Genomic DNA, 26,889 nt, shown 5'->3' with positions numbered 1-26,889 from the left:
TGCTTACATAATGCAAAAAGTAGTGATAATTTGGCTATATTGTTTTCAATGTGATGTGATGGAGATTTCTGAAACACACAACTTACAACTGGTATTGCTTAGGTAATTACGGGTTCAGTGACAGTAGACGCAGTCTTACAAGTCAGATAATGAAGAAGTTGTTAATCTTAGTCAATTTACGCATTGAAACCAATTTTCCCCGGACAAATGAAAGCACCGATGGTTTGCCTGAATGGAGTACTTTCCAATAGTGGGGTGCGGAGCAGTTTTCAAGTTCACTAATCAAATTGCTCAGAAAATTCGCAAGATGGAGAAAATCTGTATAATTTCGGGGCTGTTTTTCTCAAATTCGAGCTGCAACCACACCGACGCGTATGGACACTAGCCCCTCCCGTCTTCGGAGAACTGGAACAGTTTGCGTTGCCAACCCCGGTCAAGTTGGTTTCAGAGATATTTTTTTATCGGAGGAGGCACGCTGTTGTGCTGTACTCGAGTTTATTAAGCTATGCCGGCCGGAGTGGCCGTGCGGTTCTAGGCGCTACAGTCTGGAACCGAGCGACCGCTACGGTCGCAGGTTCGAATCCTGACTCAGGCATGGATGTGTGTGATGTCCTTAGGTTAGTTAGGTTTAATTAGTTCTAAGTTCTAGGCGACTGATGACCTCAGAAGTTAAGTTGCATAATGCTCAGAGCCATTTTTATTAAACTATGGATGGATGCTGTCCCAGGCCCATTTTATTGCAGTTCTTGGTCTGCTTTGATTTATCTGCAGAAGTCGCCGCCATTTTCGTTGTACAAATGTTGGCTTCCGTCTCTTTGGAAGACACCTTGTGCAGACCCAATCAACTGTAGTCACAACGTTTCGCAGTAGAACGCTTGTGATAGTTTCGGCTGTGATCAAGATGCGAGTATGCTGTTTCCACCCTAGCCAACGGACATTTCCATCCCATCGATGTTAAGGTTGTAAGCTTTGTCGCTCTTCGCGTGTTTGTATTACGTGACTCCTCACAGCTGTCTATTTCGTAAATTGCGATTCCCAAAATTTAACCGTTTTTCAGACTATCGTTTTCTCTGTGGGGATTGGACAAGTTATCGGTGTTTCTATTTTCATTCTCATTCTTTTTCATGTACGAGAGTGATTTCAAAAGTTCAGCACACTGTAAGATAGAACTGAAGAAAACAATTTATTTTACAAAATACCTTTATAGGCATTCACTATAATTTCCATTCTTGCTTACGACAGCTTTCCAACGTGTTGAAACTTCTGTATTCCGGATAGGCAGCTTCATCGTTGAGCTGTCTGATTACTCGGGTCTTCTCACTGGAAGTGACATCAGTTGCATTAAAACGTTTTCCACAGTGTTATCCCTTCAGTTTGGGAAACAAATGAAAGTGTTGTGGGGTCATACCAAGTCTGCATAGTGGGGTGGGAAGCATTTCCCATCCATATTTGTCAAGTGTGTCGCTACTGGTAGGACAATATGTGGTCTTGCATTAGCGTGCAAAACCAGGACACCAGCTGCAAACATGTCAGGCCTCCTTTGACGAATTTTCGGGCGCAAAATATTTTGCACAAACAGATTGTAGTACTCTGTACTTACAGAAGCCCTCCGTGCCTACGACTCCATTCGCCTCATATGCAAAGACTAAAATCAGTTTCATATATTTTTTGGGGCATAGGGAGTCAGAACTTTTGCGTTGTGACGACTGAGACTTAAATTCCGTCTCAAAATCTTGTAACCATGTTTTATCAAGTGCAACAGTCCTTTACAGAAACTGTTCTCCATCTTTTCGATAATGGTGAAGCAATTTTTCTGTGATTCTTTTGAGGCCTGCTTTCTCCTCTTCACTCAAATCATGCGGAACCCATCTGGCAGCATCTTTGCTCATCTTTAACTTTTCAGTTATGATTCTGTAAACTGAAGTAACAGACATTCTGCCTCATATGCAATTTCCTCATATCTTTTTCATGAAGCCCCTGTCAAAATGTCATTAAAAAAGAACCTGAGAGGTGTAGCCATTACCATACACTTTATGGCATTCCGCTTCTTGGGTTGTCCTCAGTTCTTACCCGACCTTCACGGAAACTAGAAGACCATCACGATACTGTGTTACGTTCCACTACACTATTCCTAGACATTTCTCTCAATTCCGTCGTGTTAATTCCACATAGTGAATCGATTTTGATGTATAAACGTTGGTCACTACGTGTAATCCGACCTGACTCGGTTTCGGCTTCCATTTTAAAACTGAATTACTCACGACATAGCCATATGAACTAGCAAACAGATTTACGACCGTCACGCCTTTTGTCTAGTCCACAAATTATATGAATTTCAACTTGAGCACCCCACCGTAACGGTCGTGCATGTGCAGTGTGCAGGACTTTTGAAATGATCCTCGTATATGCACTTTGTCCTACAGCAAGTCGTCGGTTCGCGACGTAGCCCAAAATTGTGGGTTGGCTGAGTTCCATTCTTTGTGACAAGACTACCTCGCAATTATGTTTTATCACCAATATGTGACTTAATTACTGTTCACTGTTTGTTACTGGTCTGTAGTTTTCCCCTGTTGCCTTCATTAATTAAGTCATTTGTGTATGCAACAGAATTCCTTGCAATATGTGGCGAATGCTGCTGTCTCCATGGCCCATGGAACAGAAGATTAGAAGGTGAGTTCGTAGATTTTATCTGCTGATAGGGAGACGCTGACAGGCAATACATCTCATTTGCATCCCTCCAACCAAAGTACGACATATAAACAGTATCCATATATACCAACGAATGTACCTGCAAAATTAATATCATTCTGCGACAAATAATTCAGGTGATATGACGTCATAAATTATGAGATGTTTAAAGAACACCTTATACATAAAACGGTACAAAAATTTCCCAGACTATAGCCATTGACAATTTGAGAATGACAGCACTCAGAGACTTCCTACACATTTTAAATGTAATTTCAAATATTTTCTAAACTTTTTCTGGCTTACGTGCATGACAAAAATATGTAACACACTGGAACTCATTTTTAAAGTAATAACAAGTTTGAAGCTGTGTATATGGAAGTTCAGTTTTTCAAAGAATCGGAGATCCACTAGAATACCTCTAACCAGCGAACTTTAGCAATCCTGCTGCTTTCAAAATACTTCCAGATCTGACCACTGGATTGGAAAACGTGCACCGCGAACAGTCACATCCTCGTTTCAAGCACTTTTTTAGTCTTTCCCGTCAATAATCTCCTCACAAAACTTAATAAAGCAGAAGGACACACACAGAAACACAACACTTATATTTCCATACATTTCCAGGGAAACTGATATAATTTCTTGGATTCTAAGAACACGTTTCCAAGTCTGTCTTTTCCACTGAAACATTTGCCTTGCTCTGCAACCTAATCTGAGGTCTCTGCTTATTCACATTCGCTAAAAATGGCAACACTCGCCAATTTTGTTTTCCGTAAAGTAAGAAATAATTCTGTTGATCACGAAATGAAATGTCCTGTGGCTAGGGCCTCCCGTCTGGTAGACCAGTCGTCTGGTGCAAGTCTTTTGAGGTGACGCCACTTCGCGACTTTCGCGTCGATGGGAATGAGATGATGATGAAGACAACGCAACACCCAGTCCCTGAGCGGAGAAAATACCCGATCCCGCCGGGAATGGAACCCGGGCCCCTGGCTTGACAGTCCATCGCACTGACCACTCAGCTATCTTTTTTTTCTTTTTATTCGCTTTTTTCATTTTATTTTATAAAGTCGTCGTGTGACTTGTAGTTAAAGACCAGTTCTTACAGGAGCTCCTGAAGTGTCTCCGCCTACTGCAGGCCAGCTCGTCCAAACGTGTCTTCTCATTGCGTAGGCGTGGGTTCTGGGTAGCAGATCTATTCAGTTCGGTTCTGTTAATACAGTTTTCAGCTTCTCAGGGCTTGGACGTTCCAGTTCCGAGGTGGGTCATCGAAGGTGCTCCGTAAGAAATTGGAAAAATATTGCTTATAGCGTGGGTTGCGTATCAGGACGCAGTGTCGTTCGTTGAGATAAGTCCAAAATCCTAGCGTAGACTTGTCGCCAGAAGTAAAAAGATAGCGTATCGTGTGGCCACAGATCCAATTCACAGAGTGAGTTTTGGCAGAGGGGTAGAAAGTCTTATCGGGGTACAAAAGCATGTGGACCTCGATCTGAGCTGTTGTATGTCGAGTAAAAAACGCCAAAATTCGCCGCGCAAGTGTCCAGACGTCGAACGCTTTGCCACAGTGGAATCGATGAACATCCGTGTCATCCACTCCACAGTGGGTGCAGACGGGTGAATCGGCGAGATGGATGCGGTGTAGACGATCTCGGTTAACTTGTTTGCCATTCATGGTGATGTACCACGCTGATTGAACGTCTGATTCGAGAAAACGCGCATGGATCGCCTTCCATATGTGTCTCCACACGTACTGTGGATACTTACGTTCGATGGGGTTGGACGTGCGGCACTGTTGTAACAATTCGGAGACTGTTTTCGTGAGGTAGCGGCGTGTAAGTGGTAAGGACCGGTAGACATAGCTGAACTCCTGGAAAAGTCGTTGGATGTAATAAAAGGAGGTTGGAATGGTCGATATCAGTACTGGGGGGGACAAGGAGGCCGGCGCAATGTTGTGAAGCAGGAGGCTAGTAAGGCTCTGCGGGCAACGATGCCAAAGTTTTAGTTGGGAACTGACGTAAAGTGCCTTGACACGAGTCGGCACGTGGATGAGTCCCACCCCGCCACGATCTCGTGGCAGTGCAAGGGATTCATATTGCACCTTGAATAACATCCCCGAGCTGACGAAGGAGCCGAAAGCCATCAACAGTCGTCGGGCCAGGGGATTTGGGACTGGTAGTACTTGAGCCATGTGTGGTATACGGGAAGCATGATACATGTTCACGTATTGCACGCGTTGGATAACGTCGAGAGCTCGTAGCCGGCGATCTGCGAGATTTGCTCTGATTGTCTGTAGCAAGCGTCTACCACTGATAGTCGCTGAGCGGCGCAGATCTGCTGCGAAATCAAGTCCAAGACATCGTATGGTGGCGGCGACACTAAGGGGGGCAACGCATCTCTACGACAAGCCCTCACCAATGAGCAGGACCTTCGATTTTGACACGTTGAGGCAGCTCCCCGACGCTTCGCCGTAAGTTGCCACCCAAGTCAGTGCTGCTCGTACTTCATCTTCACTGAGCAGATATAGTACTATGTCGTCTGCGTAGGCTGTATAACAAAAACGGTGGCCGTGCACAGCCATACGTTCCAAACGTTGGCGCATGCCCTGGAGCAGGGGTTCCAAGGCGAAAGCGTACAAAATCGTGGAAAGAGGGCAGCCTTGTCGTAGAGATCGTGCGATGACCAGGGGCAGTGTGAGGCGACCATTGTACATGATTGTTGAGGTTGCACTACTCAACAGGGGCATAACCACTGTGACAATACCGCCAGGAAATCCCATATGCTGAAGAACTGTCCGTAAATAGAAGTGGTCAACACGGTCGAAAGCCAAGGCGCCAGGGAGACGTTGATAATGCGCCAATGCTATCATGCCTCTACAACGGCAAAGGGCCGTACGAATGTTGTTGTCGCCTTCTAGGGAAGTCTGGTCGCAGGATGTGACGTAACGTGCGACCTTCTTGAGTCGCGATGCCAATAGGCGTGAGAATATTTTCATGTCGCTGTTGAGCAAAGTAATTGGTCGATAGTCCTGGACCCTCGATAACCCGTGCGGTTTATGTACGGGGATAATAATGCCATCTAGAAAGGCGCTCGGGACCACTGTCATCGGTGACATCAGCTCTTGTGCGATTGCCGTCCACGTGGAAGCCAACAAATAGTGAAAACTTTTATAAAATTAGATGGGTATACCGTCAGGTCCAGGAGATCTGTTATCGGTACCCGCCTTCATAGCATCTACCACTTCATCTGTGGTTACGTCGTCTTGGAGGTCATGCACTGCATCCTCCGGAAGAGTGTTCGTAGTAAGCTGAGCGACTTCTGTGATCAGTGCTGCAGAATGCGGTACGGCTGTGTATAGGCCGGCAAAATGAGCATGGAGAGCACGACCGATGCTTTGTTGGGTGTCGTGCCGGCGCCCTTCCACATCAGTGAGTACTTGGATCAGAGCTCGTCGTCGTCGTTGTCGTTCCTGAAGGAGGTGGTACATCGACGGACGTTCTTGAGGGATACGATGAGAAGCACGAGAACGGACTGCAGTTCCTTCCAAGTAACGCCGCATGATCAAGGAGATCTGCACCTTCGTGCGATGGACCATCGACTGCCGGGCTGGCGAGAAAGGCATCGTCGCGCATTCACGTAGTATGGTGTAGTAGAGGTGCAGGGTATTAGTTTGCCACGCCTTAAATTCCTTCCCATAACTCATCAGTGTCGTCCTGAGGGTCGGCTTTTGCACAGGAGGGCCACCATGATAAGGTGGAGTCATAGGCTTCTCGACGTTGACGGCAGCGTGCCCACGCTTCTTCGAGCATACGGCGACAGTCTGAGGAGGTCAGGTGAGCGACATTGAGTTTCCACAGACCACGACTATGCCACACTCGCTGTCGGGCGAGAGTGACGTCACAGAGGTACGCATCATGGTCTGAAAAGGCCAAAGGCCAGACTTCCGCATGACGTGTGTCATCAGCATGGGAGCGAGCAACGTAGATGCGATCTATGCGGCTTGACCAGTGAGAGGTGTAGAATGTATAGCCCGGTTGAATTCTGTGGAGCTTCTTCCAAGTGTCCACAAGACGGTCGATGACCACTGAGAGAGATGCACAAGGAGAATGTCGCGGGAGTTGGTCCGCGGGCTCTTGTGTCGAGTTAAAATCCCCACCGAGTACCAAATCGTCCTGCGGACCTGTGAAGAGGGGTGTGACGCTTTCGGCAAAAAAAGTTTGTCGGTCATGACGGCGGCCAGATCCGGACGGAGTGTGGATATTAATAATACGCACGCCCAACAGTGTGAGGGCCATACCTCGCGCAGTGGGGAGGTAGATGACGTCCTCCTCAGGGAGTCCGTCGCGTAGCAGGATGGCGACGCCGCTACCGGTGTCGGATGCGAGGGAAACATAGGCGGTGTATCCGGTGGGATCTAGGAAGTCTGCCACAAACACCTCTTGTAGGAGTGCTATATCAACACCCGCAGAGTAAATAGTGTCTCGGAACATGGCCAGTTTGTGGGGGGCACGAATGGTGGCAAGATTCATCGTGGCAATACGATATTGCTGTGTACGGCCATCCTCAGTATTTGCCGAACGTGCGGTAGAAGTAGCCGGCAGGTGGAGACCCGTCGGTGGTTCTGCAGTGGTGATAATTACTGGCGGGGCGCCAGCCCCAGTGTCGCCGTGGTGGACACCTGTGCAGACACGCTGGCAGTCTTCTTCTTCACTTCTTCTTCAACGTCATCGGCCCAGGAAGCTGACGACGTGGACATGTGACGGTCACGTACTTCTGGAACGGGTGTTGTGGATTCCGCATCATGAGTGGCAGGCGGACCGCCGTCATCATTCGTTGACAACGGCGAAGACACGTCCTTGGCTGGGAGAGGAAGCGTCACAGGAGGGGCGCCTGTTGCTGGCACACCGTGTGACTGGACGCAATGTGGGAGATCACCGTCAGACATCAGGTCGACATCTCGCGGGGCTGTCTGAGAAGGGGCGTCATCGGAAGGCGTTCGTCGTCGTTTCCTGTGTTTGCGAGGCTACCGCTGTTTTCTGATGTGGCCTTCTGAATCAGAATGTGGTCGCCCGTCATCTGACGCCGAACCTGTCTGGACAAAGGCAGACGTCGGCACGACACCGAGGTCGACGTCCATAGTTCCAACAGGAACGTCGGTTTCGGTCTGCAAACGGGACGGTCCTGAAGCGAGCACTGGAGGCGACGCCGTGCTTGTGTCGTCGGCGCGCTGTGCTGCGGCGGGTGGCGTTGACGATGCTGCTGGCGCAATCGGGAGTGGCACGACGGGGTCCTGTGCAACCTTGGCGTAGGTGATGGGTAAGGACGTGACCGTCGAAGCCTGGGTCTCTTCACGTAACGGCGTCTGTATTAAACGGCGGTGTAAGCATTCGGAACGTACATGTCCCTCCTGGCCACATCCTGCTCACGTTCGTGGCTGTCCATCGTACATGACGATGGTCCTCACACCGCCAATCAGCAGGTACGATGGGACATGTTTCGTCAGCTCAATTTTTATTTGCCGGGCGCCATTTAGTACGGGGTAGGTGGTAAATTTTTGCCACTTCTCCGCGACGTGACCCAAGACGGTTCCATATGGTTGGAAAGCGGCAATGACCACATCCTGAGGCACCTCGAACGGGAGCTCAAACACCCGCAATGTCCGGAGACCGAATCCAACATGGGCGACTGTCACAGCACCCATATGTCCGTCAGAGTGTTAAATTTTAGTCCGGTGGCATGACGGTGAATTATGTCAGTGCAAATTTCCTCCGTCGACATACTGATGTAGACAACACTTCCAGTGATGGAAAAGTGTATGCCGATTACGTCCTGGGGTTCAAACGTAGATCCTCTCGGATGAACTGTTCGACTTCGAAAGCTCTGGGTCGTGGATGTTCGGCCAGAAACGTTACGTTGATCGTTGCACGGTGGTAAGAGTGCGCCATGGAGTACGTTAGTACTGGACTCGATAGACACAAACACCCCGACGCGGAAGTAAACTACACCGAGAGCGGAGCGTCGGACGGCGCACGGCTGTGAGCCGACTGTGCTATCGGGGCGGACCTGTTGATCATGAAAGAGTTTTAAATACACTACGGAAACATCACCTTGTGCCACAGAGGGCACACGACTTCTACATCCCACGAGGACTGCCGCCGGAGGTACATTTTGCCAGCTCCAAACCCGCTTCAAGAAATTATTTTAACATTCAGGTCTTTCGACCATAGCTCTCCAGGGCAGAATGGGGAGCTTAAATTGGCCATTCCATGCTAACGTACGTACACTGTCCACACACATTAACGTGACAAACTGCCTGTAGTCGACTTCAACGCACAATAAACACTCACAGGCGGCAAGTGGCTGCACTAACAGTGGAGGGCACATAAAGCATGTAGGAGGAATTCGGAAGAGTGCATTCGTTTCTGTAATGGGGATTCATGTGGCGTCCAACAGGGCATGATCATTGGCTTTCTGGCCAAGGGTGCAAGCTCTTCTGAAACGGCAAAGTTTGTAAACTGTTCACGTGTCGCTGTGGTTAAAGTATGCTCTGAATACTAAAGTGGCACTATTCTAAACCGGCGCCGAGGCAACTGTGGTGAACCACGGGCCATAGATGACGGGAGTGAACGACGGCTGCGGAGATGTTTGGGGGCGAATAGACATGCAACTGTTGAATAACTGACCTCCCAGGTGAACCAAGGGGCTGCGAACAGTGTCTGCTCAACTATCGTTCAGTCAACGTTCTATGTATGTGCCTCCACAGCTGGGGCCAGTTCAAGCATCCACGCTGACTGCTGTTCATCGGTGACAAAAACCGCCCCGATAGCTGAATGGTCAGCGTGGCAAACTGCCGTCCTAATGGGCCCGGGTTCTATTCCCGGCTGGTTCGGGGACTTTCTCCGCTCAGGGACGGGGTGTTGTGCTGTCTTCATCATCATTTCATCCCCATCCGGCGCGCAGGTCGCCCAATATGGCGTCGAATGTAATAAGACCTGCACCAAGGCGGCCGCACCTGCTCCGTAAGGGGCCTCCCAGCTAATGACGCCAAACGCTCATTTCCATTTCCATCGGTGACAAAGATTGGAATCTGCACGCCGGTAGCCAACTGGACGTCCAATGAGTGGCGATAAGTGGCCTTTTCAAATGAATCACGTTTTATGCTCCACGGACAGATGATCGTTAGCACGTATGGCATGAAATGTCTGAAAGTAAAAACCTGCAGCAATCGTCGGAATGGTCCAGAACGGAAAGCGTCCCCTGGATGATCTCGTCATTTTGGAAGACACAAATAATTAACATAAATATGCATCAGTCCTTGGGGACCATGTATACGAACAAATTTAGTGCGTTTTTCCTCGGCACTGTGGCCTCTACAAGCATCACACAGCTCACCGTGTACATGCGTGGCGCGAAGGGCCACGAAACTCCTTGGATGTAAACTCAATCGAGAATATGTGGGCCCACCAAAATCGGGATGTTCACCCCACGGATCGCAGCTGTCCACATCGCTGGAGTAGGCAAGGCTCCACGTCCCCATAGGTGCCTTCCACAACATCACTGATGCTCTTCCTACAAATCTTGCAGCGGTATGCGCTGCAAAAGCTGATTATTCACGCTTTTGACATTTGTACACATTAATATGGCTCGAGAGAGTTATACCACCACATTCAGTTGAAGTACAAGCAGCGATTAACCCACTTCGGAATTATAAAGCAGCAGGGGAGAACCAACTAGTGGCTGAACTTTGGAAATATGTAAATGAACAAATTATGCTGAACTTACACAAACATCTTACTGACATTTGGAATACTGAGAAGTTACCAAAGGAATGGAATGTTGCAATAATCCATCCACTACACAAAAAAGGATCCAAATAATTGTAGGGATACACAACTGGATATTACTTATAAAATTTTTTCCAAGGTTCTGTATTTCAGAATTCATGAAAAGCTTGATGGTGAACTAGGAGAATATCAAGGAGGCTTTCGTCCAGGACGAAGCTGTCCTGATCAAATTATTAGTGTCAAATGGATAATGAAACATCAAAGGGTTAGGGACAAGAAACTAGTGATCACGTTTGTCGATTTTAGAAAAGCCTACGATAGTATCCATTGTGAATCTTTACTTTCAATTCTTAAAGAATTCTCTGAACCTTTTGAGATTCATACTGGCCTTCGTCAAGGCGATGGATTGTCTCCATTATTGTTCAATTGTGTGCTGGAGAAAATCAAGCGTAAATGGAACGAGATACGCCCACCATCTGTTACAATTGGAAGAAATATTCGACTTAACTGCCTTCCATTTGCATATGATTTGGCACTGTTAGCAAGCAATATTGATGAAGCAAATGTTCAGATAGAACAGCTAGAACGATCAGCGTCAAAAAGTCTGACTGCAAATTTCGTTTGAGAAAACAGAAATGATGCCCAGCATCCCAGCTGACACAGCCCATATCATACTCCATAATGATCAAAATATTAAAGTAGTAAAAAAGTTTAAATGTCTTGATGAGATTACTACCTGGAATGTTAATGAAAGAGCATGAATAGATAGTAGAACATTAAGACTTCAGCGAGCGCAGAGAACCACGTGGCCAACGTACAAAAAACGATCTGTCTCAATAAATGCTAAATTTCGATATTACTCTTCCGTCGTTAAACCGGAAGCGACATATGCAAATGAAACAATATTCAGACTAAATACTCAGGCAACAAATGACAAATTGTAGAAAGTTCATAGTACAATGCTCCGAAAAATTATCAGTAACTAACATCAAGTTACTGAGCAGTGGAGACTTTTTCCCAATTCAATAGTGTCTAAAGAAAGTGAATTATTGATACAGTGTGGAAAAGAAGGATTGCAGTTTTCGGCCACATATCTCGCCTACCAAATACTAGAATCCTTAAGCAACTTTTTGACTATTTCTGTAACAGTAAAACCAAAAACGTCTGGTTTGAAGAAGTACAAAGTGATCTGGATGAACTGAACATCACCACACACCAAATTCAACACAGAGAAGAGAAACTGCTTCTGAAGAACAAATACACACGGCTGACATTCAAACCATCAGAACGGAAGAAGTATGTCATATCTTCAGAAGAACGAACAGCCAGATCACAGGGAATGAAGAAGTTTTGGGAAACGAAGAAATTGCTGACTGCTAAGACCCAATCTTAATCATTGTAGACTCTGTTGTATTATGTTTGATTCTAGTGCTCCAATGTGGGCGTAAACTATGTAAATAAATAAATAAATAAATAAATAAATAAATATGGCTTGACAGTGAGGTACGTACTGTAAAGTGGTGCTCCCTGTCATGAACTTCAGTAGGTTTCTTCAAATGGGCGTTAGGAAAAGCTGTTTGTCCTGTCGACATCACTCCGTCTTGAAAAGAGTTGGTTCGACCACCACCAGCTTTTCCGGATCAAGGGAATTCAAGCCCATTATTTCCAGGCTGGACAATAGTCCTCGTCTCCCGGAAACCGGAAACAGCAAAACGGGAAAAAAGCAACCAGCAATAACCAACAGTCGCGAGCAGTAAATGGTATGCTGCAAATCTTCATGCAGGAAACTCCTTCTATTAGGAGTGAGGCTGCCGCAATGACACCGTCCCTCGCGTTACCGGGAAGGAGGCTGACCACGAGGCTGTGGAGCGACCTACACGTCACCCGCGGTGACAGCGCCGCCACCGCCTCGAGTCGCACCGCGGCCAGCTCAGCTGCACAGTGGCGGCGGAGCGCTCGCAAATCTACCTGCTGTCAGGGCAATGACAAGGCCTGCAACTCTGCCGCGCTGAGGTCAGCCCCTGTGTCTGCAGACTCGCCCAAGCCGGTGACGGATCGCAGCCAAGCACAGTTGCTGCACTTGCTGCACTCATCAACCACGCGGCTAGACGCTAATTCTGACAATCTTTCACAGCGTAGTTGCTATTTAAATACCAGAAGCCTTCGTCTCCGATTCTTCATCATCACGTTATTTCACATGTACCTTCTACCATCGTCTAATAACGGAGAATATCGACTCGCATGATAATATATGCATACGTACTATTCAGTTTCGACACATTATTTTCGAAGGTACCTATTTCTATTCGTATCCCAGAAATGATATGAATCGTGTCTTACTGGTGCGAATAGTGGGTAATGATGTGAAGCAGTAGACGTACTGGAGAAGGAAAAGTCACGTGCCATGAAGAATTGGTAATAGGATCAGTGTTTATTTCCCTTTATAGAGGGTGATCAGAAACAGTCTGAAAAGCTGGCAAGGGTAACGCAGGGGAGATTGTGCTGAGAAATAACTGTTAAGAAAAAAATTCGATACGTTGCTCCGTTTCCGAGTTATTTAGCATTGAAGTTAGCAAATCAGGTCGCTGCGTGCGCAAATTCAAGCACTTGGATGCGCTAGAATAAGGTAATGTACAGATTCTATGAGTGCGTGACTTACCTCTTGTTGAAATGCTCATTACCAGTTAAACTGTGCGTTTTTTCGGAAGTGATAAATTTAAGTTAGATTTGAGGAAACCAAACGAAGAACAGTTTGGCAATACAACCTCTGGTAAGCTGCTTGAATCTTCACGCAGGGCGACCTGATTTGCTAACGTTATTTTTTTTAACAATTATGTGTCAGCTCAACATCTGTAACACCCTTACAAGCTTTACAGACCGCTTCGATCAAGCCGTACTTACTACTTATCTTGTTTTTATTATCTCACGACATCATTACTGGCAACGTCTAACACATGGAGTTCGAACACAGAACATGTTTGGTTCAAATCTTTTCTACTTAGACTGGATAGGCGTCAAGGGTATTCTTCTCAATGAATTTGATAAGAATGGAGGAGGAGATACCAACTACCCGTTGGTTATCTGCAGTTTATTCGAAACATAGCAGGAACGATATTCCAGCCGATGTTGGACACTAGATAAACATCTCTACTTTCGTATGCATTTTCGACGCTAAAAATTCAAGAAATACGACTGCTAGCATATTTTAAGTAACATTACTAATGTGTCACCCAAGTGCTGGATGTACATGTTACTATATTAACATAGACTACTCAAAATGATTGCCAATATGATGACTCAGTTGACTGTGCCTATAATGATTTAAAAAAAGAAAACCATATCGTAATACAAATGGCCTCGTTTCTGTGTAGTAAACATTGGTAGGGACGAAAAGAACCTCTACAGACCACCTTAGATGGCTGCTGCTGTGTCAGAACAACAAAGAAACTCTAGAGAAATCGCTTTTTTATGGACTAAGGGAATTGCCGGGTTCTTATGGAATAATGAAGTCAACCAAATGGCAAACAAAGAGTCAAACAATGAAATACAAGAGAGATGCCCTCCAGCTAGGGATCTAATTACCACCGAAGATGCGCAGAGGGCACCTCGTACAGACAAATCCACCCACATATAACAAAAACACAATGATACTCTGAAAAGTAATACATGAAACGAAGATCCACTGGCAAAGGGAACAAGAGATGGTTCATAACGAGCACTCTCAGACCGAACTTCAGTCACGGCTGCTACCATCAGCTCTATCATCACACTGCAATTGTGCTGAGATTCAAGACATCAAACAAACGAGTGTTTGGAAATTTGTTCCATTTACAGTTATTGCCCTCGACACAGAAAAGAACTGCCTGGTTACTTCCGTAGCCTCAGAAAATGACTGATTACTTGTGTAGCTGGTTAAAATGAAACAACCTCTGCCGAACATGTCAATACTCATGACAACAGTGTTTTCTAATTGCTCGTTGCATTCTCGTTAAAAGCTTGCACTAAAATGTAGTCGATCAGTCTGATGTGTGTGTGTTTATTTAGATACACAGGGTGAATCGCCTAAATCAGCACTGCAGATATTGCAGAGATGGAAAGTGCAGTTGCTGTGCGGTTTCCGCAGAATGGATTGGTAGTGAGGGGCTCGTATTGTTGGCCAATAAACAGATTGTAATAATACTTATAAAGCGTATTTTTTGTGCAAACATCCACTTTTTTTTAAAAAAAAGCAACAACGTCTATTGGCAGTAACAAACTACAAGTAGTATAAAATAGAAAGTAAATGGCGTTTGTTGCAGGATTCTAGTGCGAGTCCTTTACGAGATATAATATTTTGAAAAGTTCCCACAATGACAGTTATCTGTGCCATTCGACCCGCATAGTTGCTACGTACGATATTCTTATGTTTGCTTACAGTATGCTTGTGTATTCCTTGAGTGCACTCCAGCTTGCTAGTCAGTTAGTGTATGAAAGTCCAGTAAGTAGGTCGTGAGTGGGCGATGGGATTTACCAAAGAGGAAAAAGTCGACGTGCTCATGGTGCGTGGAGAATTTAGGAAGAATGCATTCGTTCCTCTTTCTTGTACGATGTATGCGGCGAGATATCCCAACAGAAATCAACCGTCTCGGCAATTATTTATCACAATTATTTATCAAGATCTTCAACCAGTTACGTGAAAGTGTTAGAGTAATACCTAGAAAATGTGGCATAAGATGGAAAAAATAATGTTCCTGCTGCTGTTACAGTTGATTCGAACGTTAGCTCCCTCACAATCGCACGAGATAGTGGCATGAGACAGGCAAGTGTCCCACGCTTTCTCCATCGACGTAGGTTCCATACCTATTACAGCTCTCTCCATCAAGAACTTCATGGAAACGATTATGAGGATCGTGTTCTGTACATGGGCATTAAGAGAGTGTGTTCCAGACGTATCATGTATCTTGAAACTTCCTGGTAGATTAAAACAGTGTGCCGGACCCAGTCTCGAACTCGGGACCTTTGCATTTCACGGGCAAGTGCTTCCGAGTTCGAATCTCGGTCCGGCACACAGGTTTAATCTGCCAGGAAGATTCATATCAGCACACACTCCGCTGAAGAGCGAAAATTTCGTATAATGTATCTTGTTTAGTGATGAAGCCACATTTACCAATCTTGGCCAGGCAAACCGCCGAAACATGCACTATCGGTCTGTTGACAGTCCCCTTTGGATTCGTCATGTGGAACCTCAGCACCCATAGAATGTAAACGTGTCGTGTGAGATAGTGAACAGTCAGCTCATAAGCCCGTTTTTCATAGACAGACTCCTAACTCCAAGGATTCTAGACGACGTTACTCTGTAGACTAGGAGGAACATTTGGTCCCAACTTCATGGTTGTCTAGCCAATAGTGTACGAAGTACTGCAGCGTATCTTCTCAAATTGTTTTCAAATCATTTGGATTGCACGCAGAGGACCTATAGCTTGGCTGGTCCGCTCCCCGGATTTGACGCCTGCAGACTTTTTCTGTGGGAAAAGCTGAAAGATGCTGTCTACAAGGACTTTCGAACAACACCTGATGACAAGCAACGACGTATTATTGCCGCCAATTCGGACATCTTCAAAAATGGTTCAAATGGCTCTGAGCACTATGGGACTTAATATCTGAGGGCATCAGTCCCCTAGAACTTAGAGCTACTTAAACCTAACTAACCTAAGGACGTCAAACACATCCGTGCCCGAAGCGGGATTCGAACTTTCGACCGTAGCGGTCGCGCGGTTACAGACTGTAGCGCCTAGAACCGCTCGGCCACTACGGCAGGCTGTGTACGCACTTGCCTATGTCAATGGTTCAAATGGCTCTGAGCACTATGGGACTTAACATCTGAGGGCATCAGTCCCCTAGAACTTAGAACTTCTTAAACCTAACTAACCTAAGGACGTCACACACATCCATGCCCGAGGCAGTATTCGAACCTGCGACTGTAGCGGTTGCGCGGTTCCAGACTGAAGCGCCTAGAACCGCTCGGCCACTCCGACGAGCTCCTATGTCAGTGACCAGTAGAATGTCACCTAGGGGGAAATGCTAAGTAAACTGCGGCAAACACGGAAGCTATCACAGCACCCTAGTCTGCAAGCAAAGCACAATGACATCGTGGAAGCAGAGGGGTACCGTTGCATTAGTGACAAAGAAGTGTGTCGTAAGGAAAGCTAGTTGCAACGCAACAATAAGTACTCAGGTGCCGGCCCGGGGACTAGGTGTTTGTGTTGTCCTCATCATTTCGTCGTCATTCCGAAAAAATGGCAAGACTGGACAGGGAAAAGATTGGGAATTTGTAGAGGCGCTGATAACCACATCGTTGAGTGCCCCACAAATTGAGATCATCATCATCAGTATCATCAGGTGCCGAACCAGCAAAAAAGTGCCTCTGGGAGGTGAAGTTGTGAAAGTCTGATTCTCTGGAAGAGCCGACAGTGAGGGAACACCAGGACACATGTCATAGCTGTCGCCACCGCTGCAGAGAGAACTGTCAGCATCAACATAAATACCCCATCCCTCTCGACAAATCCTGATTGCTGAGTGCTATTTGCCGACTGTCCAGTGCATAGTCTCAGACTTTGTGTCAGTTGGAGCTATCCAGTCGGAGGGGAGGCTATGGAGCTCGATCCTTAGCACACCTAGCTGTCTTCGATTGTGTATGAAACGACTAGTCTCGCTGGAGGGAGGCTGCTGTGCCAGGTACAGTGCCAACATTCGAGGCAACGTTGATGTGTAGTGCAAGCCGCAATTACTATGCAGGCCTGCTGGAGGACTGACCTAACTGATATGGATACTGTCCATCACCTGCCTTCGAGAGGTGGTGGGAGCACTGCAGCTGCTCATCCCGTTCCTGTGTCGGATACCGATGCTGTGTCCTAAATGCTGTGACTTCCGAACAAGACACAGTGAGGTGAAAAGCTCCAGAGGCCGCCAGTGCCATAGATACTTGTGCGAGTTCCACCAGCGCCACGGACAGCGCTGAGGATGAAGACATCGACTTCGCCTGGGCCCATTGCCGGCCGAGTACAATCCGCTAATCACCGGACGACAACCGACATAAGCCTACTAGGAAGCAGAAGAGGAGCTCTCACCCACTTGGTGACTTAGACAGGGAACATGTTTAGTGAACTCTTAGTTTCGAGCAGACAGGTCTTGTAAATTGCGTTTGCTATGTACTGTGGAGTATACCTACGATTATTTGCGCTTAGCCATAGAGGGACTTTCTTGTGTTATATTGCATGCAGTATTGCAGACGTCAATACCGGACAAGTCAGAAAGATAAGAAAACCTTTTTAACTCATTTGTGTGGCTTTGTTACCAATTTGTTGGAGTGTTGTAGAACCTTCGTTCTCCTGTCCTGTTACCTGACCCTGGGGCGTAACTGTGTAATAGTGACAGGGAGAAATTGTCTTAGCAGTGTACTGCACCAGAAGCCGTTTTACGAACCTACAAGCTCGGCGTACAGTAACAGCGGCAGTAAGCGACGAGGCTTTACGCGACGATGGTTTAAAAACTAAACGCGAACAGAGAGCAGACCCCTGTGAGCCAGATGGACAAATAAAATCATTCATATGAAAGACTAATAACGGCAAAAGTTCAATAGAAATAGAAAATTAACCCTCTATTGCATGGTGTTGCCATTTAGCAATAAACCATAAATTCATGTATAACGCTAAGGAAACCACTCGTACATTCATGAGTTGCCGTCTGGCAACACCCACAGTCTGGTTGCATCGAGATAGTCTGTGTTTAGCGTCGTGATGTTCAAAGAAACAGTTGAAAACCGATAATCTTTGATGAGGATCAAACATCCGCACACACGCGCGGAAGCAGCTGAATGAGTAAATTATTTCTGCCACGTAGATAACACCTAGTTAGATTTATGAAGTTTGTAAAATGATGCTTAATGATATCATAGATTGTTTCCATGTCTCTGTATTAACCACATAGTTGCCAGCCTGATTTAAGAAACCTGTAATTATTTGTGACATACATAAGAAATAGTTATTTGAATTATACATTTGGAAATACTTGTCAAATAACTAATCCATTGCTGTACATTTTGTTATAGAAACGGACGAGATATGGAGTAAGGAAATCCAGACGGAAAGATTACAAGCCAAAAACAGCCTCTACTGTGTATTGAACACAAGTTGTGAAACTTTTTGTTGTTACCTTGAACTTTGCAGTACCGAATTCTGCACTGAAAGTTACGAGGCTTATTCCGAAAGTATGGTCTGATCGTCGCGAAATGGAAACCGCTGTGAAAATCCGATAAAGCTTTGCATAGGTGTATTGGACAGTGCCTGTAGTATGCCCGTTTATCGCATTACGTCTGTCTTTTCAGTTCTTTGCGCACAGGGAGCACGTAAAGATGCCTAGAAAACAGTGTCTCCCGCCAAGTATGATGGGCCGCGAGAGACTTCACCTGACTTGATGCAGCCCACACAACGTAACTGTCACGAATTTCCAGTTCTCGGCAGCACTCTGCAGGAGCAATGAGGACGTCCCTGCAGCGTTTTCAGTGGGAAGTGTTTGATCGCCTTCCATACAACCCGGATTTTGCTCCCTCTGATTTTCATCGCTGCTCACATGAACCGCCGTCTATGAAGTCAACGTCTTGGCACAGACAGCAAACTGCAGATCAGCGTAGAGCATCGGCGAAAAGTACAAGTCGCTGCCATCTATGACGAAGGTATTGGAAAGTTGGTACAGCGCTACAACAAATATCGCAGACATTGCTAGAGGGTGTGGCTAATTATTGCAAATAAAACACTTTTGATTTTCGCTGTGGTTTCCATTTCGTGACCGATCGGACCTTACTTTCGGAATACGCCTCGTACCTGCAGAAGTTTCATTCCAGCAGAGTTGGCAAATAATAATAGTAACACCGTGCAGAATTTAGTTAGCAATAGTAAGACAAACGTTTCAGTGACTTTTCGTAATCATAACCATGTACGTAATGGTAATGTTCCATTAGTGAACAGCTCACTACGAGAGTGTTTCCGTAGTTTGCTTAGCCATTGTCGTATATAATTATCATTTAAGTAAAACTAACTTCCATTCAATTGAAAGAGATGAATGATATGAATTAGAAGAATTATTTTTAATTTTTATAATTTGAATCGTATTCTGTTAGCAAACAGATTTACTTAGTCGAGCTGCATTAAAAGTCGGAAGATGAGGAAGCTTGGGCTATCGAACCTGCAACCGTACATCAAAGTGCTATAGTGCAAAACATTCTGGACAGGATGTAGGATACGTTCAATAGATTAGAATTGGCAGGTGTTGTTACCTCAGTGATTAATGAACAAAACCGCACAGCAGCAATTTGAGCAGCAGTTGGCACCACAGTGACACAACTTCAAGGACAGCTTCGAGTCAGATGCCCTTTAGCGTTTATTTCACTGACCCAAGCCACCACCATTTGCGACTTCAGTGGTGCCAAGAGAGTGCTCATTGGAGAGCTAGATGGAGGTCTGCTGTGTTTTCCGATGAACGCTGGTTCTGCTTCTATGCGAGTGATGGCCGTGAGTTGGTTAGGAGGACGCGAGCTGAGGACCTGCGACCAGTCTACCTGCGTGCTAGACGCAGTGGATCTACACCTGGAGTTGTGGTGTGGTGTGAAATTTCGTATGACAGCAGGAGCACTCTCTTGGTTATCCCACGCAGCCTGACAGCGAATTTGTACCTCAGTCTCATTCGATCCGTTGTGCTGCCGTTCATGAATGGTATTCAAGGGCATGTTTCCCAACAGGATAACATTCGTCCATACATCGCTGTCATAAACCACATGCTCTATAGAGTGTCGACATGTTGCCTTGGCCTAATCAATCACCAGATCTGCCTCCAATGGAGCGCATATGGGAGGGACATCATTTGACGACAACTCCATGCACAACCAGCATAACCGTCCCTGTATTGGCCGACAAAGTGCAACAGGCATGGAACTCCACCCCACAAATTGACATTCGACACCTTTACGATACAATGCATGCACGTGTGCCTCCTTGAATTCAATATTCTGACGGTTATTACTGTACCAGAATTTCACACTTCCGGCGGTTATCTCGCACTTACAGTAACGTCTAATCTTGCAGTATTAAATACTTAAATATGTTACCTACAAAAATGTTTTCCCGAAATTTCAATATACTACATTAATTTACCATCAAGCTAAAATCGCTACCAATCCAAGCAAATTCACAGCGAAGTCGGAACGGTGCTCCGAAATGATTTGTGAGCTACAGGAGTACGCGTTTGCGATATCGTAAAGAAACTGTTAAACGAAGTTGATATTCGTTACGACGACCATTTAGCAAGCTTCAGCAAAGAACTGAAGTACACCATGAGACATGAGATTTAATTAATTAATTTTACATTTTATTTCTTGTAATATTTCTGTGAATGTGCTTTTAAATCTGTTGTAAGTTGCTGGCGGTATGGTTCTAACTGCTGCACGGAACTCGCTAGTCGCTGTAGTAGGGAAGTTGTTTCTTGTGCTTGTAGAGGACAATGGATGATGATTCGTGATTAGTGGTCTTTATCACTTCCATTTCTGTCAAATACGTCGAGGAAAGACTTTCTAACAAGTAACCTTACATTCGATGTTAACAATTCTTATCTTTCAGAAATGATTTTATTGTTACTGCCACTCTGCATTTAATACCCTTTCTACTTCTGTCACCATCAGCTATTTTTATGACTAAATAGCGACTCGTATACTATTCTGAATGTTTCAGTTCCTAATATAATGCCCTCAGCATTTCCTTATTTAATTCGACTACATTGCATTATCCTTGTTTTGCTTCTTTGATGTTCAACTAATAACGCCGTTACGACCCACTATTCTTTAGATCAGCTGCTCTTCCAAGCCCTTTCGGTGCTTGACATAATTACAATGTTGTCAGTAAATCTCATAGTTTTCAGTTCTTCTCCCCGAACCTTAATTTCCTTTCCAAATTTCTCCTTGGCTTTCCGCTGGCTCAGTTATTTAAGAACGTTCGGAATAAGCTACAACACGGCCCTTCGACTCTTATAACTGTCGTCTGTTTTCTGTGTAAGTTGTAAATTATCTTTGCTTCCTGTACTTTATCCCTGCTACCTTCAAAATTTCGAATAATGTAGTCTAAAAGGCTTTCGAAGTGTACCAAACCATAAAAGTTGATTTACCTTTGTTCAACTTAGCTACCAGGATACGTCGTATGATCAGCACTGTTTCGTGTGTTTCTAAATTTCTCCAGAATCCAAACTGATTTGCACCGAGGTCGGCTCCAGTTAGTTTTTCCATTCTTCTGTACCAATACCCACGATATACCCCACCCTTCGGTTCTGAATTATTATTAGTCATCGCTAAGGCAACACCTGTTAACGACAAACTCATTAAGCAAATGTAAATGTCATACGACATCAATGACTGGGATATCACATGGGGTTGGTTTAGCCATGGGGTTAGGGTGATCTTCCTCCGCGTTCACTGGCAACTTTCCTCGCGGGTCGTAAGAGCTGTGCCGCGCATGTATGTGTATTTGTAGAGTGTAGGTGAGTGTAATGGTAGCGTGTAAACTGTAGTGTTGCGTTTGTGTTCTGTGGTGATGATAATAGAGAAGGGACAGGATTAAAGGCCTATTCCTCTCGAATAGCACCAAGGGGATCGCCGAGCGTAACTTTCCCATTCAGTGGTCGGATATCGACGGTGAAACATGCCTCCACTTGAAAACACTGCTGAGAGGTTCGAAATTTAATTCAGAGCATTGGCTTAAATTCTTGAGATCAGTAACTTTACGCCACCACCTCTTCTCGCCATGACTGTCAAACACTGACCTCGAAAATTTAACCCACCACCAGGATAGAACTAGCTTACGTCCGAGTGGAGCTCCATCACATGGATGTGCGTTAGCGTTTGGCTATGGAGTCGGGTGCTCATTTTGTGATACAGTAACTGTACTGGCCGGCCGCGGTGGCCGAGCGGTTCTAGGCGTTTCAGTCGTGAACCGCGCGACTGCTACGGTCGCATGTTCGAATCCTGCATCGGGCTTGTATGTGTGTGATGTCCTTAGGTTAGTTAGGTTTAAGTAGTTCTAGGGGACTGATGTTGAGTCCCATAGTGCTCGGAGCCAGTAACTCTACTGTGTTATAATCTGCCCTATAACGAAGTATTTACTTATTATACGCTGATGAGACAAAACATTACGACCAATACACAGCGCGACGTTGGATGACACCTAGTGGCATTGTGGGCACGTGACACCCTAGCAAAAGTACGTAAGCGGAGCATACGCGGACAGGGGATCACCCTATCGCAGATTTGGGGTGCAAATGGGGAAATACATTGAGAGAAGCGTCTTTGACAAAGAGCAGACTATTATTACAAAGAGCGTGTGAACGTGTATCTCGATAACGGCGAAGCCGGTCAAATGTTCATGTGCTATTGTTGTGAGCATCTACGGAAAGATGTACATCTACATGACTACTCTGCAATTCACATTTAAGTGCTTGGCAGAGGGTTCATCGAACCACAATCATACTATCTCTCTACCATTCCACTCCCGAACAGCGCGCGGGAAAAACTAACACCTAAACCTTTCTATTCGAGCTCTGATTTCTCTTATTTTATTTTGACGATCATTCCTACCTATGTAGGTTGGGCTCAACAAAATATTTTCGCATTCGGAAGAGAAAGTTGGTGACTGAAATTTCGTAAATAGATCTCGCCGCGACGAAAAACGTCTTTGTTTTAATGACTTCCATCCCAACTCGCGTATCATATCTGCTACACTCTCTCCCCTATTACGTGATAATACAAAACGAGCTGCCCTTTTTTGCACCCTTTCGATGTCCTCTGTCAATCTCACCTGGTAAGGATCCCACACCGCGCAGCAATATTCTAACAGAGGACGAACGAGTGTAGTGTAAGCTGTCTCTTTAGTGGACTTGTTGCATTTTCTAAGTGTCCTGCCAATGAACCGCAACCTTTGGCTCGCCTTCCCCACAATATTATCTATGTGGTCTTTCCAACTGAAGTTGTTCGTAATTTTAACACCCAGGTACTTAGTTGAATTGACAGCCTTGAGAATTGTACTAGTTATCGAGTAATCGAATTCCAACGGATTTCTTTTGGAACTCATGTTTTTTCGTTATTTAGCGTCAACTGCCATCTGCCACACCATACAGCAATCTTTTCTAAATCGCTTTGCAACTGATACTGGTCTTCGGATGACCTTACTAGACGGTAAATTACAGCATCATCTGCCAACAACCTAAGAGAACTGCTCAGATTGTCACCCAGGTCATTTATATAGATCAGGAACAGCAGAGGTCCCAGGACGCTTCCCTGGGGAACACCTGATATCACTTCAGTTTTACTCGATGATTTGCCGTCTATTACTACGAACTGCGACCTTCATGACAGAAAATCACGAATCCAGTCGCACAACTGAGACGAACCCCATAGGCCCGCAGCTTGGTTAGAAGTCGCTTGTGAGGAACGGTGTCAAAAGCTTTCCGGAAATCTAGAAATACGGAATCAACTTGAGATCCCCTGTCGATAGCGGCCATTACTTCATGCGAATAAAGAGCTAGCTGCGTTGCACAAGAACGATGTTTTCTGAAACCATGCTGATTACGTATGAATAGATCGTTCCCTTGTAACCTCCCCACAAAAATTTTTAAAAGGAAAAAAGACAATACTTAATAGAAATGGGAGCCGAGTGTAACCTCCCCACAAAAATTTGAAAGAAAGAAATATGACAATATTTAATTATGAATGCTAATGGACACTGCTCTAAGCGTAACCTGCCCACAATGAAATGTACTGACAATGGCAACAAAATGTGAAATTCGCAATCTGACTCAAATATAAATTCTTCACCAAAAATTAAAGTCCATTCAGTGATAAGAAAATTCAATTAAACCGAAATATCGGTCTTTGGCCCTGTGCAAAAAATCAAAATTAAAGTCTTACCTCAGAATAAATGGATGTCACATTTCTGCTCTTGTTGTTGCGCACCGCTTGGAGGAACTGCATTGCAAATAATAATATTCTCTTTTTTTGTGATTTTAGTGAAATTTTTCTTCAAAAGAAGTGGAATGAAATGGGAAGTGCAACGAAATCTTTAGTTCAATAAAAAATTAAATTTTTTGAGAAAATGCTTTTGAAATAAAAATTATTATTGGGGGACTTGTTGGAGAATAATTACAATAAATAATTTTTTTCATTATCTAATGATTATATTAATTAATAGTATACCTCATTCACCATCTTGACCAGTGTTGCCGACCGCTTACATCACACAACCGCACTGGGCTGCTACTACTGACCGACCGCTCTGCATGACGACTATTAGCGTACTGCACTGCACGACTACTACTGACCGACTAGACAGAGCTACAGACTCGCAACGACTAACTCACAGACTGAGAACCGCTCGCAACACTCGCGCGGTCAAGCGCATACTCTCTGGTCACAGATGCTACAATGCCTCGCCATCGCTGCTATGTTACATACGTGTTTCATAACCCTCCACTGGGGGGGCAAAAATTTGGCAGCGATGGTGAGTCATTTGGACTTGCCAATCGCGGCAAAATTTTTTTCCTAATTAATAAACCTCTACAATTTACAGAATATTTAGATGTAGTACATAAAGTAAATGTTGTGCACACGCACTAAGTACAAAATATATCAGACAAAGACAAAATGTGAGTACAAAACATAGTAGCAAATCAGAAAAGTATATACAAATTATTTGACAGATAACAAAGTGCACAGGCACTGAAAAAATTCTTTAGCATATTCAGAACAAATGAACAGACTGGCAAAAAATATTATGTTGAAAAGTGACATGAGTGCACACGCACTGCAATTGAGAACATATCAGCAAATGATGAAATGTATATACAATTAGTAACAAATGACATAAGTGCATACGCATTGAAGTATTGAATATACAGAATAGTACAAATCATATTGAAAAATGAGAAAAGTGCACAGTCACTGAAGTTCAGTAGGAAACATATTAACACCTAACATAAGTGCACATGCACTGTAGTTCAGAACATATCATTACAATAAAAATGTATATACAATATAAAAGACAAGAGTGTACATATACTGTACTTCAGAACAAATCAAAAAAAATGTCTTTAGTATTTTTGCAATAAATAAACATAATGGCAAAAAAAAAAAATCATGTCCAAAGTGCACACGCACTGAAAAATGTCTTTAGCATTTTCACAACAAACAAACATAATGGCAAAAAAAAAAAATCATGTCCAAAGTGCACACGCACTGAAGAAATGTCTTTAGCATTTTCACAACAAATAAACATAATGGCAAACATCATGTCGACCAGTGACATAAGTGTACTCACACTGGAGTTCAGAGAATCGAGAAAGAAAAAAAAAAATGTATAACCTACGAACATAAATGCTATTAACCAAAAAAAAAAATTATTTTCCTTATGTGACAAGAATTAGGATAGGAAAGGGAAGGATTGCATCATGGTTGTAGCACTTTAGATTGCACACAGCTGTTCTGAAAGTCCATATCTTTCCACAGAAGTACAACACCAAGTGACACAACTTGAAGTTCTTTTCCCATCAGAATTTATCAGTGTAGCCAAGACACTGAACTGTCGTAGTAATGTTCCATATTTTCATTTTGGCAGTACATTAGGTACACCAAACAGTGGGACCATAATAATGTCTTCATCGCTCACGGTGGTGGACAGCATGTCGTGTCAACACCACGCTCTTACAAGGCACACCCACGTAGAATTAGTGCAAAACCAAAGATAGTGCTCCATGATCACTAGGATAAACAGGACAAATGGACATTGCAGTAATTCAGGGTAGTCAGCTTATGAGGTGAAGGACATCAAGTCACATAATATTGACAATTACAGTCTTCATGAGTAGTTTGTGGCATTCATAGCCTAGTTATTGAACATTTCTGTACCAAGTATGTAGTATTACAGAAAAATGTTCATTAATTGTTTTACATAGAATCAGTAGCCTTCTTTTCCTGGTTACAAAACATTATGAAATAATCGCATTCTTTTCAGTTACAGATTGTAATTAAGAATCATTAACCTTCTCCTAATTACAGTTAATTAATCATTTGTCGTTAATTAATCATTTGTCTAATTACAGTTAATTAATCATTTGTCGTTAATTAATCATTTGTCATTCCAATAGTAAGAATTATTAGTCTTTTCTAATTACAAAGCATTATTAAACAGTACCATAGTTAATTAATTATGTGTCATTCCAATCTATTAAGAATCACTAGCTGGCATCATGGGTAATCGTATTACAATAAACAGTGGCGGTCCTTGGCCAGTTACAAAGTATATTTAGTATGACAGAATAATGTTCATCAGAAGTCTTAGTTGAAAAGGAGAGTCAATTA

At 44.4% G+C, this 26,889-nt stretch overlaps 1 protein-coding gene across 1 annotated transcript in view; it reads left to right on the top strand.

The window, feature by feature from the left end:
• The first annotated feature begins 12,282 nt into the window (after window positions 1-12,282).
• Window positions 12,283-26,889, top strand: part of LOC124798968 — a 40,902-nt gene continuing 26,295 nt past the window's right edge. The window contains exon 1 of the mRNA XM_047262504.1: window positions 12,283-12,601. Within this exon, the coding sequence (XP_047118460.1) occupies window positions 12,283-12,601 (319 nt within the window). The remainder of the gene's footprint in view (window positions 12,602-26,889) is intronic.

Source organism: Schistocerca piceifrons, chromosome 5 (genome assembly GCF_021461385.2).
Source record: "Schistocerca piceifrons isolate TAMUIC-IGC-003096 chromosome 5, iqSchPice1.1, whole genome shotgun sequence".
NCBI classification, from domain to species: Eukaryota; Metazoa; Arthropoda; class Insecta; order Orthoptera; family Acrididae; genus Schistocerca; species Schistocerca piceifrons.
This window is presented reverse-complemented; position numbering and strand designations above follow the sequence as displayed.